This window comes from Rhineura floridana, chromosome 1 (genome assembly GCF_030035675.1).
Source record: "Rhineura floridana isolate rRhiFlo1 chromosome 1, rRhiFlo1.hap2, whole genome shotgun sequence".
In the NCBI taxonomy this organism is placed as follows: Eukaryota; Metazoa; Chordata; class Lepidosauria; order Squamata; family Rhineuridae; genus Rhineura; species Rhineura floridana.
The window spans coordinates 286,853,940-286,869,836 of record NC_084480.1 but is presented as its reverse complement, the minus strand read 5'-3'; the positions used below and the strand labels follow the sequence as shown (position 1 = coordinate 286,869,836).

The 15,897-nt window shown below is 39.9% G+C and overlaps 1 protein-coding gene across 17 annotated transcripts in view; it reads right to left on the bottom strand.

Annotated features, from left to right (window-relative positions):
• VPS13B (vacuolar protein sorting 13 homolog B) overlaps positions 1 to 15,897 on the bottom strand; it is a 590,935-nt gene that overhangs the window by 262,490 nt on the left and 312,548 nt on the right. For 10 of the 17 annotated variants that reach the window (XR_009759752.1, XM_061603977.1, XM_061603987.1 and 7 more), the window contains 4 exons: positions 13,518 to 13,689; positions 12,150 to 12,264; positions 6,847 to 6,988; positions 3,565 to 3,973 (listed from right to left, as the gene is read on the bottom strand). Coding sequence is in view for 16 of the 17 variants with exons in the window: in XM_061603977.1 (XP_061459961.1) it covers positions 3,565 to 3,973; positions 6,847 to 6,988; positions 12,150 to 12,264; positions 13,518 to 13,689 (838 nt within the window). In the remaining variant the exon portion in view is untranslated. Of the gene's footprint in view, positions 1 to 3,564; positions 3,974 to 5,301; positions 5,389 to 6,846; positions 6,989 to 7,536; positions 7,604 to 12,149; positions 12,265 to 13,517; positions 13,690 to 15,897 lie in introns of those variants that run through there. The other 7 variants (XM_061603922.1, XM_061603930.1, XM_061604016.1 and 4 more) reach the window with 6 other exon arrangements.

Sequence of the window (15,897 nt, the reverse complement as noted above, 5' to 3'; positions counted from 1 at the left end):
GTACTAAAGAGACAGATGTCCAGGAGCATGTTTGTAAGAAGACTGAGGCACACCTGGGCTGTTGCTTTAATTTCTGGGATAAAAACTGTTGCCTTAGGCCTGATATTCATGCTATTCTGGGAGCTGATGTAGCCCGCCTCCTTCCCAATGCCATCTGGATAACATGAGAATATATTTAAACAGAGAGCAAATACGTTCAGTATTGAAAAGTAAAATGCTTGTAATTATAATCGGTGTGACGTGTGTGGTGACTTGTATATTACACAGACTGAAATACGTGCATGTGTGTCTGTAAAAAGAGAGAATGAATGCATTTCTATGCAACTTTTGCTGTGTACATGTCATACATCGAAAGCACATGTCTTCCCCCAAAGAATCCTGGGACCTGTAGCTTGTTAAGGGTGCTGGGAATTATAGCTCTGCAAGGAGTAAACTCAGTTCCCAGGATTCTTTGGGGGAAGACGTGCTTTAAATGTATGGTGGGGTACCCCTTTACATGGAAGTAAGGGATGCACTTAGGTATACTATTGGGGTAGCAGCTAAGCCTGGTTCCTACACCTATCTCAGTATTTGGAGTAATAAACAAGATTTTTCTCCCACTGTGTCCCTTGTGATGAGCCTATTTGCCCCACAAAGCTCAAAGGAGAAATAAACATGCCTGTCCCTCTAGGCCCTGTTTCTTGGACACACTAGAGAGTGATTGTTGGAGGAATGGAACAGAAAGCTGGGTTCTGACATATGCAAGCTTACTCAATACTTAATAGGTTTTTAATTGTTTTTAAAGATGTTAACAGTTTTAGGTCCTTTTAGCTGCATTGGAATGGAAGAGATAATTCAGACTATTGTGCACTTCCTATGCCTTCACTGCTTACATAGCTACTAAAAAAGTACAAGATATACTGTGAAGAAATAAAGAATTAAATATGTATTTCAATACAGAGATCTGCATTCTGTGTTCTGTAATGTTTATTTTTACCCATGATGGATTTTATGACATTTTAGAAGCTGACAGTGACATTCAATATATACATGCAGGCAAGCCTAGTGTTCTCCACAAGCCTATGCTTTGAGGATGTACGTAAGCTTTCAATCTCCTTTCCCCATCTGTGGCCACCCAGTGAGATATCTTAGACAACTTGTTTTGAAAGCTAAGCTTTCAGTTACAGATGCTAAGAGTGCGGTGAGTGCTAAGTACTTTACTAAATAACATGTTGCTTGATGTGGAAAGAACAAGCAAACTTCACATGCAGCTCAGAAGACTCACGTGTATGTGTGTGTATATAAATAAAGCCTGGCTTCTGCGCACCACTGAGATGCATCCAGGATGAATCAGACAACCATACTGAGGCCATGATCAACAATCTGGATACATGGCTAATGAATAAACCATGGCAGGGGGTGGGGTCAGGCAATATTATCAAATTCTTATGAAATACACTGAAAATAATTAAAGAACTTCACTAAATATACGGTATAGTAAACTATTTGGGAAATCAGGATTGGTTTGCTTGAGTGGGGGCATGGCTATGTGGAAAGTTAAGAGAACAAAAGCATTTGTACTTTAATCAGGCTAAAAGGATACTCAGTTGTTTCATTTACAAATATTGTGGTAGATGTTTAAGCTAACCTCAAGCACTTTTTTCTTTTTCTTTTTAAACTACAGCACATTTATACTCTCAACTTTACACAACTTCAAAATCATCAAACTTAGCTTCTTACTGGTACTCATTTGACTCCTGGGGCTTTTGTGGATGTTTATGTGCATTATAATGGGAAGAATGTTAAATTTGCTTTAAAAACATTTCAAAGTAGTTTTGATAGAAAATCTACCATGCTGGAAACTTGATGCTCCCTCTAATTCAGTTGTACACTTAAAGTAAGTCTGCTGAATAAATGTAGCTCTAAGCATCTTATTTCATGCATGCTTTCACCTATGATCAAATAGAATATCATTCAGCATCACCTAAGTTTACCAGCATTACTATAGCGTTGGTGAAGAAGCATTTGCAAAATGATATATCTATAAACAGTCTTTTTATTATTATTAATTTGTGCCTTCCTGTAGCATGCAGCCCAACAATGGACTAACTGAATAATGGGCAAAAAAAAGTCTTGCTAACAACTTTTTTGGCAGAATAAATTTTCTTATTTGATCTTGAATAATGGGTGCTCTGCAGTTATTTGCTCTTTGATAGCAAAAGCACAAACACAAATTTATGTGATTTTAAATTAAGGGCATACAGTAAAGGGATCCACTCAACACAAGATGAGCTTCTCCAGGGAAATCAGTAATATGAAGTGTACATCTGCCTATTTCTCTGCTTCTCGACACAAATGCACTTGTCACATTTAACAAATGAGCCTGGAATGATTGCTTCATTCAAAGAGCAACAGCTATTAATTACCTAGCAGAATACAATTTTATCCAAAGAGAGGACCAGGCAAATCCCTGGAAGAGGGAAAAAGGCTATTCTTCAAGGATCCCAAGCGAAAAGGGGCTGTGGGCTTAAGGAACTAAATATTCTCTCTGCAGGTATTAGAGTAGGACTGGGGAACCTGTGGCCTTCCAGATGTTATGAGACTACAGCTCCTGTCATCCCTGACCACTGCCTATGCTGGCTAGGGCTGATGGAAATTGGAGTCCAACAACTGCAGTCCTGGAGTGCCACATGCTCCCTACCCCGTATCAGAATGTTTCTTCACTGTCCTTCAGTATGTTCCATCAAGATAGGAAGTTAGAAAGCACACAGCTGCCAGTTAAAATAATGAAAGCTGGACAGTGCTTAAAGTGGTATAAACTGGGATGCCTAATTTGAAATGAGACCTTCCCACTTGCTTTTATCTCCAGTTTCAGTTTCTGGCAATAAGAGTTATGCACTATACCTTCTGGTACAATCAAAAAGTAGTATCGGGAAGCAGAGCACTTTAGAAAGCAATTGTACATCCTTTCACAACTGCGTATGTCTTTATGCATGCCGGAGACTTGTGGCTTATATAAAATATGGAGGACAATTAAAGGTCTGTTGCCCAGTCTTATATCAAAAGAGTTCATTTAAAAAAACAGTTAATTTAATTAAGCATAGCGCTATAGTGTATAAATACATCTGAAACACTGATTTGACGGTAGGACTGAGCTCAGATGTCACACAGAAACACAGATAACAAAAGCCCAGTAGTCCTTCGTCGTAAGTGTTCATTTGGGAAAGTTAGTAAGCCTAAACAAGAGGAAATCTGGAGATGTCACTGCAGATGTAGCTACCCAGAGCTTAGAGCCTTCATGACTGGAAAGCAGTGGCAGCTGGTGGCTCCATCTCAATGGAGCAGAGGAATCTGCTCTGGGCTTTAGTCCAAACTTTCAAGGAGTACTTGAACAGTTTGAAAGGCAGGTAAGACTATTTCTGGTCTTCTAAATGATTATTTCCCCTAAAATTCACAAGTCCATAATACTGGAAAACATGCCAATGAGGCTCCTTCAGATATTCAGTGGAAAAAGCATATCCTTCAATGACAAACAGTATCCAAGAAAAAAACATGCTTATTGTATTAATATAAAATAGGCGATACCTTCTATATGATGCTGCAATTCCTCCATTTTGGGGAAAAATACTCTGATTACGCCTGTATTTATATAAATCAGCGGCAAGTTGCGAGATGTGAGAATATGGGTCCTCATAGGTTGGCCTGGTGATGTTCTTTTCTCTTTTTGGCTCCTTGGCAATTTTGCTTGAAATATACTCGCAATTGCATTGAGAAAAGGAAAGCAGAGGACAACATCAAACGCTTGAGCCGAAAGAAGGATCTCATGAAGAAAATGAGGAGAACCATCACTTAAACTTTCAGATAATTTATGCAAAGTTCTTCGCTCATTTCTTGAAATTAATTTGTGACGGACATTTTTTGTGACTGCCTTTGTGTAAGTCAATGAGAGAAATCCATGTTGTTGATGAGAACCATCCAAAAGTTTTGCAGTTGCCTACACCAAAAAACAAAAATGGTCAGAAATAAGTAATCCATATGCACCATATAACAATTATGACAACTTTTGTCAATCAACCATTTTAGTTTAATTTCATTTTCAGTTATTCACTTCTCTGGACATCAGAATAAAAAGTTTCTGCGAATATGCAGTAAATGATAACTGTCATGGCTCCTGATAGAACTGATTCAAATAGATTATTCATACAAGGGTTATTTTAAAAATGCATTTGTTTCAGATCTAGAATATGTTGACCAAGACATCTTTCCGTTCAGATGTAAAGAACTACAGCAAACGTCTGGCTCATATGCTCCTCCCTCCTCATTTATATGCAAGAGGAGACTGAAAGTTTTCAATAAATTGCAGTTCCCATTACATCCAAACTTGGGAAACTGTGATTTAATCTTGGTTTTGTAACAGGCCAAAGTAAAAATAATCTGGAGTTTTCCAGTTTGGATGTCTGAAAGAATGGAAGCTTCAGTCTCCCCCTTGTACACAAAGAAGGAGGCAGCTCACCAAATCATTCTCATAACACAGTTATGTTATTGTTTAGCATTATATCTGAGCTGGGCCTTCTGACTGAAGAAGACAGCTATGTCCAATATTTATCTATTGTATTGCTATTAGTTTTAAAAGGCAGATTCAATAATTGCATTTAGGTGCACAACATAATGTTAACCTCACTGGAAATGGCAGTGGGCAAGAAGAGGTTAATTAACTTACTGGGGATGTATAACCTAAATCCCACCAAACTCAATAGCAGACTAGTCACTGAACTTAATCTATTAGGCCTAATCCAAATTTCTGCAGGAACTCTGATTTGCACATGGGACTTCTATACTGTGAGCTTCTCCATTCATTTAACTAACAATGGCACTTCAGCTCATACAATGGAAATAAGAATGCGGAGCCCTGCATGTGAAATTAGTGTGAAAATCCTTGCTTAAACAGGAGCTCTGTATGTTCAATGCACCTGGACATTTTCTTTTAATATTCTGCTAAGATATATGTGTCTCAATCCAATTTAGCTAGTATCACAAATGGCTCTTCTGACATTTTCAGTGTTAGATAGATCAAGTCAGATATACTTGATTATTTAATTACATTTTAACAGTTATTTTTGAAATGCTGAAAGTTTAAAGTCACAAGACTTAAGCAAATTGTAAAGTATTAGTACATTAGCTTAGTTTAGAATGCAATAATTGGGATACGTAGCAGCAGTAATTTAGCATGTACATATTCTCAATAGAAAAATAAATCAAGCAGAACAGAACTTCCAGTAACATTTTAAAAACTAACCTACCTGCCTGGGTTCCTTAACTGATACTGGGTCTGTTCACTCATTACTCTCCACAGAAAAAAATCTCAACTTCGTACAAATCTCCAACTCTCTCTCTCACGCACCTCTGTCCCTGGAGAAAGTAACAAGGGGACCAAACAGTACTGTGTTTATTTGAATGCAGTTTCTCCCTGGCCACCTGGTCTGCTGAATGGAAATGGATTTTCAGTTAGGTGGTCAGGGAGATGCTGCAATCAAATAAGCATGGTATAGACAGATTCACTTGTTACTGTTTCCTGCCCCAAGGGAGAGGAGTGTGTTCACATCAGAGAATGACATCAAGCTGAAATTTCTCAATAGAAAGTAACAAGTAATTTACAGCAATAAAAGGAACATCTTAAGATGCACATCTTAAATCCCCAGATATAAATAAATCATATGTTGATGTCTGAAATCTAGATCATTTTAAAAATATACCAAAACCATAGGTAGGCTGCATTAGTCCATTAGGAAAAAATATCTAATGCCACAGTAGGATAATACTTTTTTAAAGACCAACTAAAATGTCACAAAACAGTGAGCAAGCTTTCAAGTTCTCCACAGCTCTTCTTCCAGCTGGACGTTAAGCAAAATGGAGGAGAGAAAAGACCGAAGTCTACGGTTTTATGAAATGCAAGAAATGTCAGGCAGACATCATTAGGTTAGCCTCAGTTACATGCAAAAATCAATTTCAGACACACCGAGGCCTGCTGACAACACAATAGTGGCTCTTTCTCCAGTTTAAAAAGTAGAAAAACTAACAATTATTCAGCTCCATCTCCAGCACTGATCAGAACACACAGTTCCCTTGTGAGGCAGAGAACAGAAGTAAACAGAAATTTGGTAGTCTTGATATTAGCAAAGCTGGAAGTGGTTCTACCCCCCGCCCCTCCCTCTTTGGCTGCTTAATCCATTGAGTCTGAAGAATAGTTCTGGGCAACTTAAAGCTTGACCACTAGTTTGTGGCATTTGAGCTAGACCTAATAAAATTATCTATGGTTTTTGAATTTTAGTAATATGTTTGCTACATTAATTACTAACACAGGAGGTGATAACCAACTAAGTCAAACTCAGAGTAGACCCACTGAAATCAATGGACTTAAGTTAAGTTACGCATGACTAACACAGGGCATTACCCATAGCTGAAATATTTCAATAGGTATCCAAGAGCTAAACCAATTGTTTACCAGTGAAACAACAAAAGGCACACCTAAGGTTTTCCTATAACCAGTAGCTTGAACAGTCCTCAAACATTTTCTGCATATGATTAGCTTCAAACGTTGAAGTACTCCCCTTGACAGGTCGCATTTGCAATACACACAAATGCTCAGGTGAATCTTCTTCCTTTGCTACTCCAGCCAACCTATCTTTCAAGTGTGAACACAGGCCATAATTGTTGCCAAAACATTGTTGGGAAACAGAGCACATTTTAAAATAAAATAAAAGTACAACCTTGATAAATAGGCTTTTGGATGAGTAGCTTTGTTTATTATTCTTAACTATTGTTCGTTAATGGAAGTTCTGTAATATACATATTGCATTGATTTCTTACAGAGGGAAAGAAGCCAGAGAAGTTACTGAAAGGGTCCTGCTTGCTTACGGGTCGAACCAACAATGTACGTCTGTTCAGCTTGTCAGTACAGGAAAGGAAGACACCTCCACATTTCCCCAGAGACCAAGAGTCTTCCCCAAAGCTTGAGGTGATACAGGCAAAAAAGCAAAACACAAATATAAAGCCATAAGGAAAAATCATGTATTTTTAAAATTGTTGAATTCTGCCAAGATCCATTGCAGTGTATGATACAGGCTTTGCAAGACCTTCACCTCAAATATCATAATTCAATTAAATAAAAAAGGAAATAATGAACTTGACAATATTTGTCACAGTTTAATTATTTGGAAGCAGCAACTCAGCAGAAAGTTAAAACAATGATCAGGAATTAAAGTAGAGCAGGACTCTCCCTAGGTAATGACTAAATCTACCGTGATTTGCAATTAATTACAAAAAAGAATAGCTTTATTAGAATGAAAAGAGGTAGAGTGCAAGAACTAAGGAACTTTTTAAAAAACCTGTAACTTATTTTTCTCTTCTTTCCCACAAATTTACTAATAAAAAGTTATCATGGTGGTTTATAGCATAATTCTTGCAATCCTTCACCCTTCTGCATGAGAACAAAAATAAATGTTCAGATTTTAGGATAGTTATTTGGTTAAATATCTTATTCCACTAGAAAAATCTCACCACAAGCTTTTCTTTGCACTGTAGAAATATGCCTTCAAAAAGTCCAGATTGCCAACCTTCTCCTGGTCTGGAAAACATAATGTTCACCTTATCTGTTCTCTGCAGTTGGTCAGAATCTATACATTTCAGCTACATTAAACTACATTTTGAATATTTAAAATTTATACAATAGTTATTCTGATTTGCAAACTGAACTGTACAAACCCACTACTGATAAGCTGTAGTAGAATACTACTACATTTCAATAGAGAATTCAGCTTATTGACACTACTCAACATTTACACTAAATTTGTAGGCAAAAATAGTATCTTAATATTTTGAATAGGGTAATAGATATATGAAAAGTATGCTGAATTAAAAACAGAATACATTGATTTGCAAAAAGTTACAGGGATAGTAAGAGTGAGAATAAAAAGCTAAGGAATGTCAGTTTGCAAGCCTTTCCTCAATGGATCCCCATAAAGTTCTGGTGTATAGATATTTCCTATCTAATTCCACAGGCTGATTGTTATGCCTGTAGAATGTCATGCAGCTACTGCCATAAACAGAAGAACTCCAGAGGGTGATAGTCAATTGTAATTAATGTGAAATACAAAATAGCAGCTTTTGGTTTCACAGCTATGAAATCCAGCCTTCTTACCATAAATGAACCACCATGAGAGAGAATATGATTAAAAGATAGTAACCTTAAATAACTGTGAACTGCTACCTTGAGACTACGAATTGGTCTCCAGAGACTACAAAGACAAATATTTGCACCGTCAGATATTAGCAAGAAGGCATGTTTTTCACATTTTGTATATTCTTCCTATCACAACTAATGTTGCTTTCTTACATTTGCAACTATAGCTTAGCAGTATCCCTTCAATTCTGTACATCAGTTTCTTCCAATATGTTGATGATTATGTAAGACATGGGTGAGTAACCTGCAGCACACAGGGCTGCATCCAGCCCCCATAAAGGTTTTTGTGTCCTGCCAAAATTTGTAACTTAAAAGAAAAAAGTTAAAAATTTTAGTGATTTTTTTAAAAAAAAATATTGACTGCTCCCATGCTGTGATGTCATGGTGCCAAAAGGTCTTTTGTGGGGTGGGCAAAAACTCCTCATCCAAAATTTGTCCTTTAATTTTTATTCTTCTTTACTGAATTTAATAATGAATAATGAGTGATAAAAATATTTTATTTAAAATAGTGTATAATAGCTGGTGGGGAAAACTTTTGGAAGCTTTGAGAATGGAATGTTGGTTGTTTACCATGTACAAGTGCATTCTAACTGCTCATATGGCTCAGAAGGCAGGAAATGACATCAGCTTGGAGACCTTCTGCTGAACCTCAGTTACATTTCATGCCCAAGGTGAGCATAATGCATTACAGAAGAAAGGAGAATGAAGGAAACAAACAAAGGGCTCTGCTGATAAGGGGGAACTTGAGGAAGGTGTAGAGACCCATTAAGAGAGAAGTGAAATGTATATGTGATTAGTCACAGGCACCTAGCAGGATGTGGCCTTGGACATCTCCCAAGGGCTCAACTCAGAATCAATGTTCACGGAAAGTTCCCAAATTAGCATTCTAAGTTGAGTGTGGGAGTTGTCTAAGAAGGATATACACTAGCTATCCTCTGATGGATGGGTTAGCTGGTTGGGTATGGGACTACTATAGCAATTTTCTCCAAAGGTTATCTCTGCAGACATACAAGTTGAGCCTGTAATGGCATGTGAAAATGTTAGCAGACACCCATGTAGCAGCCCAGCAAATTTCAGGGACACATGATAGAAAAGGCAGCCAAGGGTGTGGCTGCTCTAGTGGTTATGTGTTGTTAGATACTAAGGTGGATTTGTGTCTGGAGGATTGTATCAACCATGTCTAGAGGCAAAACTGATTTTAGCAGGGACAACCACGCAGTTTCCAAGCAATTAGCTGGAGCCAATTGGGATGACTTTTTCATTCTTTCCTTGAAGAACACCTGGGAGAGAAGCGGGAATGGAGGAAAAGCAGGACCCCTAGAGGTCATGGGGCCAGGAGGGAGTCTGTCACTTGGAAGAGGTATGTGGAGAAAAACCTCTTGATCTGGTGATTGGCTCTGGAGGCAAACAGATCTGGTTAATCAAAGTAGTTCTGAAGGGTTAGGAAACTTCTGGGATTAGTTGCCATTCCCCTACAAAGACCAACTGAACTGTGGCTGAACTAGATAGGTTTAATATGTTCTGCCCAAGAAAGCAGGATACAGCCTCAGTGGGGAGATACTTGGATCTGGTGGCCCTGCCTGATGATATGGGCTTTGGTCATGGTGTTGTCCATATGGGTAAGTATGTGAATATGGCTGATGGAAGAGATGAAGTCCAGAAGGGCTAGCTGGGCTGCTGTCAGCACCAGCCACCTGAGGCTGTGTGAGCATTTCAGGGGCTCCCAGAAGCCTTGGACTGTCAGAACTGAGATAGGACCCTCAAGCCTGAAGGCTGCCAGCCATAGTCATGACCACCAGGGCTGGATTCTTGATAGGAACCCAATGCTCCAAGCTGTGGGAGAAAATACATCACCAGAAGGACTGGTGGCAAGAAGCTGAGAGAGGAACATGATGGTGGCACCAGCACAAGATGTTGATTTGCAAAGGTCTGGAGTGGAGCCTGGTCCACAGAAGAACAGTCATGGCTTCCCCCAAAGAATAATGGAAAGTGTAGTAGTCCATTAAGGACAAATCTGAATATTGAGACATCCTTAAACTGAAGGTCTCCATCCCTGGGGAGAACAGAGCCGGAAAGCAAAGCAGAGATCAACCCATCTAACTGAGGGAACATTGAGGTCATTCATCATCTCCTGCTCTTAAGGTATAACACTTTTTGGCAGTTGTTAGATTTTCTGCTGAGGAGTATTCTACTCTGCTTTAACAGAACTTGGAAATGCTAAAAAAAAGAAATGTGCCCCTGAAGAGACTTAGAACCTGGCAGAACCTGGGAATCCTTGGATAGTTTAGGCTGGGGCCTGGGACTCTTGGCTTTAGATTAAGGACAGCTATAGCCTTGGATAATAAGGGTACCAAGTCCTGGTTGTTAAAGAGTCTGGAGTTATGCAATTCTTTCCCATTGGATTAAAATACTCCATTTCCCTTCTCTCAAACAAAGACCTGGTTTTAGATGAAGGGTTAGGGGAAGCATAAGTAGGCAAGGAGGTGCCGTTACTAACTGGGTATCTGAAGAGCCACAATCAGTTCTAAAGCAGGAGGCACTGAGGCAGTGATGAGAGGAGAGCTGGATGCATGGTTCTCTGCTTGGGGGGAGTCCTTCAAGGTTAGATGGTGGGCTGAGATCCCCATAAGGCAGGAAATATTTGGGAGACTCTGGAATGGCAAACTCCCAGGTAAAGTCCACTAATGGCCTGCTTAACCATCCAGATAAAGTTGAAATCCAGAATGTAAGAGGCTCTTGGGGGGGGGAGATGAAAGGGAGCTAGTGGGACTCATGGGGGTCCCATGATGGGTCTTGCACACATGTGATGGCTGGTTTAGCTGCAGAGGCATGCTGACTGCCTTGAATGCGTGGCACTTGAGGTTCATCTGCCAGCTTAATAGTAGTGAGCACCATCTGGCAGAGCAAAAACAATGACATTCACAGTTACTGAAGATGGTGCCAACTGATCACAGCACCAAGGAAAAAGACAAGAAACTGCAGACTGGTCATTGGAGGTCTACTGGTGTGCCTGTACCATCTCTGGAGAAACGGGTGGTGGCATAAGAGGATGATGTGGCCACATCCCATCCACGTGTGGGATGTACATGGCCCTTTGGAGAGCTTTCACTGGGGTTGTGATGCATTTTCTCCTCTGCAGCTACAGAGATGATGGTGGGAACTGTTTTGGATGAGGATGCATTCAAAGTGGTCTTTGGTGGAGGTGGCCTCAATCTAGTGGGAGAGAAGCAGGATGGCCTCAGGACTGGGAGCTACCTGAAGGTACCCTGAAGGCACCCTGAAGGCAAAGAAGCCTTGGTTATTTTCTCCTTCCCTTTCAGAACCATAGGAGAAAGATGAGGGGTGCATGAATCGAAAAGCTTAGAGAAAAGAAGAAAAAAATAAAAGTACTGGAACATACTAAAAAATAAAGTCTCTCTCTCTCTCTCTCTCTCTCTCTCTCTTATGTATGTTAATCAGGAGAGAAGAGACAACAGAGAAGAGAAACACAGGGCTGCAATGAGAGGAAGCTGAGGTTAAGGAATAAGGACAGTGAGGTTAAGAAGGAGAAAAATACATTGGAGAGAGGCAAGTGGGTACTGTTCCAAGCAAGGCGGAAAATGAACCTGAAGTTTAGCAAGGGGAAAGGCTGTAATCAAAAATAAATAAATAAAATACTGATCTCATTTCCTGCCTCCCAAGCAGTAGGAGGAACTAGATCCCACTTAGACACCCACCACACTCAGCTTAAAAGTGCAGTTCTCATCACACCCAGTTTCACATTTTGCCCATGGTCATTTTGAGATGCAGCCCCCAAGAAGGCTGATAATGTGTCAATGCAGTCCTCAGCCTGAAAAAGGTTAGCGACCCCTGACCTAAGAGAATAGTAAAATATCTATACATGAATGCTAACAAATAATAATAAATACAGCACATAAGTTCTGATTTCTACCTGTTTCTGTAGTGATCAATGTTGAAGCTTTCTATTTTACATTTGACTTTAGTGTAGACATCTTGTACATCTACTGAGGCACTGAGGTCTTCTAATTCACCAACAACACAAATTTCTGCAGTATCCAATGAAAGTCAGCCATGAGTTCAACACTTAAGAAGTTATTCCACAATAATACAGTTGTCATTTTTATATGTATCAAACACATTATGTTATTTGAATCTGTGTAACACAAAGATGAAAGCTTCCTAAACAGCCATCATAATAGTGGGTATTCTGTAAAAGATGGCAAGCTGGACTGCAAAGAAAGATCTCTGCAGCCAATCCCAGTGGGGGATGCAGTGAGTGCCAATCAGCCGCTTAGCACTTATTATAAATCCTGCTTTTTGCAGGGATCAGCTGCACTTGGGGGCTCTTGATTGGGAAATCCAGATTGCAGATGATCCCAGCAGAGGTTGTAGTCAGTGCTAATAAGATTGACACTGAATGCAATCCTCACTTTTGGCAGGATTGACTGCACTCAAGAGTTCCTGAGCAGAACTAATCCCAGGGTAGCTTGCATTTGGTACTAAGTTTAAAGGTGCCAAACACAAGGCTCTACTTGCCAAGAAACAACTGGGAAGACACTTTACCATAGAATCCTAGGAGAGTTGGAAGGTGCCTCTAAGGCCATCGAGTCTAACACCCTGCTCAGTGCAGGAATCCAACTTAAAGCAGACCCGACAGGTGGCTGTCCAGGTAAAGCTCCTTTTCTCTGTAGTCCCCTCTACCCTCTGAAAGACTACTCAAAGTGGCTATGGAACCTTCTGGAGCAGTTTGAGAGGTGGCACTTGGGGGTGTAGTGGAAAAGTGAAATCAACAAAACTGAATTCCTCACACCTTCCTCCAGAAGGAGCCTCTGCTTGATCTCATTTTTTTTCTGTGAATAAAAGGAGCCCTTCCTTTTGCAGAAGGCAACTCTGGATACAAATATATAACCAATCCCCAAGAAGCCATTGAAAAGCAGTGTCTGCCCAATAGCCATCTTTTGCAAAGGTAGGATGTGCTAGTTGGTAAAAGAAGTCAATCTGAGGTGCACTGGTGATGGAGAGTAATAAGTTAAGATGTTAATCTTGCTAGGGCTCTTTATCTTAATATTTTGGTAGGTGTGTTTCTATATTTCTATTATCATTTTAACTGTAACCTGCCCTGACCCTTCACTATTGTATTTTACTTAAATATTCAAATAAGTAAGTCTATAACTTCAAGTGAACACTGTAATTTAGCACTCACACATGCCATCTCTGTGATATAAAGTGATTTGTTAGAACAAAACTGCCAGGCAACTTCAAGTCATTGGTTGTGTTTTCAAAATCCTGTATGCAATACCTGTGCCTTTACTTTCTGGATCTGGTGCGAATAGCTTTACAGTGAGTTTTGGCAACATCCATTGCATCCATAAGCTAACACGTCCACTTGATATGCCAATATTGCTTGTTGTTTGCTCCAAGGTAATAGAATCTGAGAATGGAGAATCATCACCACCTTGTAGAGATTCACCCTGCCAAAATAACAACAACAACATTAGAGAAATATTGGAAAAACAGCAGCACACACAGATCTGGAAATGGATGTATCCCTCTCTCTTGCTCTCCAGAGGTAAAAAAGAATGTGGAAGATCCAACAGAATTAGAAGGAAACCAGTTATATAGAGACAGAGGAACAGTGGGACTTTTGCTGAGTAAATGCCTGAAGCTGGCAATAGGCTGCATGAGAGCCAATAAACTGGGTTGATGGTTCTCAGGTCTGAGAATTGGGTAGATGGCCTGTTCTGATTGGAGTTACACTTCCTTTGGAGTAACAGATATGTAGCTTTGGAATACTCCTTGATCCATCCTTCTTACTCAAGGCTGACGTTGTGTCACTGACATGAAGTGTTTATTCTTAGCTACAACTGGTTCACCTTCTACTGCCATTCCCAGACAGAGAAAGCCTGGCCATGGTAATCCACACACTAGTAATCTCCTAGCTAGATTACTTGTAATGTGCTACACATTGGGCTGCCCTTGAAGATGGCGTAGAAGGTGTAGTTGGTGCAAAATACAACTGCCAAAATATTATCTGGTTCAGCTGTCCAGAACCATACAAAACTGCTTATGAAGAGTTTGTACTATATGATACTGAGCCCAACAAGTTTTTGTACTTACATATAAAGTCATGAACAACTTAGAACCCATTTGTTTTAAGGAATACCTCTCCTTGTATTGTTCGATCTGGGCTTTAAGATCTGCTGGGGAGACTCCTCATTATTCCATCCTTGATGATTCACATGATTTGAGACAGAGCCTTCTTCATGGTGGCACACCAGCTATGAAATGCTCTTTACCCTGAGGCAAGCTGGCATCAACTTTGTTTAGTTTTCATTGCCCAGGGCCACTGAGAGCCCCAGCCAATAATCCGGGTGCTGCATTTTGGACCCATTGAAATTTCCAAGTCATCTTTAAGGGTAGACCCACATAAAGCACACTGCAATAATACAGTCTGGAAGTTACCAGAGTATGGAGTACTGTGGCCAAGTAATCTCTGTCCAAAGAGGCTGAAGCTGGTGAACCAGCCAAAGCTGGAAAAAGGCACTCCTAGCCACTGAGACCACCTCAGCCTCCAGTGACAGTGTTGGCAAGGAGGATCCCAAGCTGAGAACCTGCTCCTTCAAGGGGAGTGCAACCCTGTCCAGACCAGGCTGTCTCCCCACCTCCTGGACATGAGAACTCTGGACACATAACACTCCTGTCTTTTCAGGATTCAGGCTCAATTAATTGGCCCACATCCTGCCCATCACTGCCTCCAAGCACGGGTCCAACAACTGACTCTCCTGATTCAGATGGAACAGAGAGATAGAACTGGGTGTCATCTGCATATTGATGACACCTCACTCCGGGTCTCCCAGCAGTTTCATATAGATGTTAAATAGTTTGGGGTACAAGATGGAACCCTGCAGAACACCATAGGACAACTCCCATGGTGCCAAACGGTAACCTCTCATAACTACTTTTTGGAAGTGGCTCTGGAGGTATGAGCATAACCACTGAAGCACAGTGCCCTCAACCCCCACCTCCCTGAGATGCTCCAGAAGAATATGTGGTCAACAGTACCAAAAGAGATCAAGGACAATGAGCCCTATCTCTCTCCCGACAGATGTCATCAACCAATGTGACCAAGGCACCTTCAGCGCCATAGCCATTATGTAACTCAGCCTGGAACTGAATGACAATAAAGAGCAGGATATAAAATTATATAAATAAATAAATAAATAAATCATTATCTTTATTAGAAAACCCTACCAGACCCTAGATTTTCTAAATGTTCAGGAGAAACTTTCCAAATATTTTCAGATTTTTCTTGTAGCCATGAGATCTAGAACCTTTCTCAATTTTTAAAATGAAAGCTGAGATTCTTATGGTTGAAGAACTACCACATGAAGTTTTAGAACCCATTTTATATAACTCTTTTGCATAACATCTGATACGGCCAATTATTATATTTTAAAGATATAACCTGCTCAATAGCCTGTACGCTGAAGATATTTTACAAACTTGAATATGTCTGTACTGCTAGTTAACAATGTTTTCTTTCCTTTTGTAATTAGCCCCATTATGTCTTCACCTTAACAAACAACCTCTATCCATGATCATATATTTGCCTTGTTGCAATCTTTTCTCAAAAAATTCAGATAAACTTTTGAAAATAAGTTACAATGCATTTCACTTGG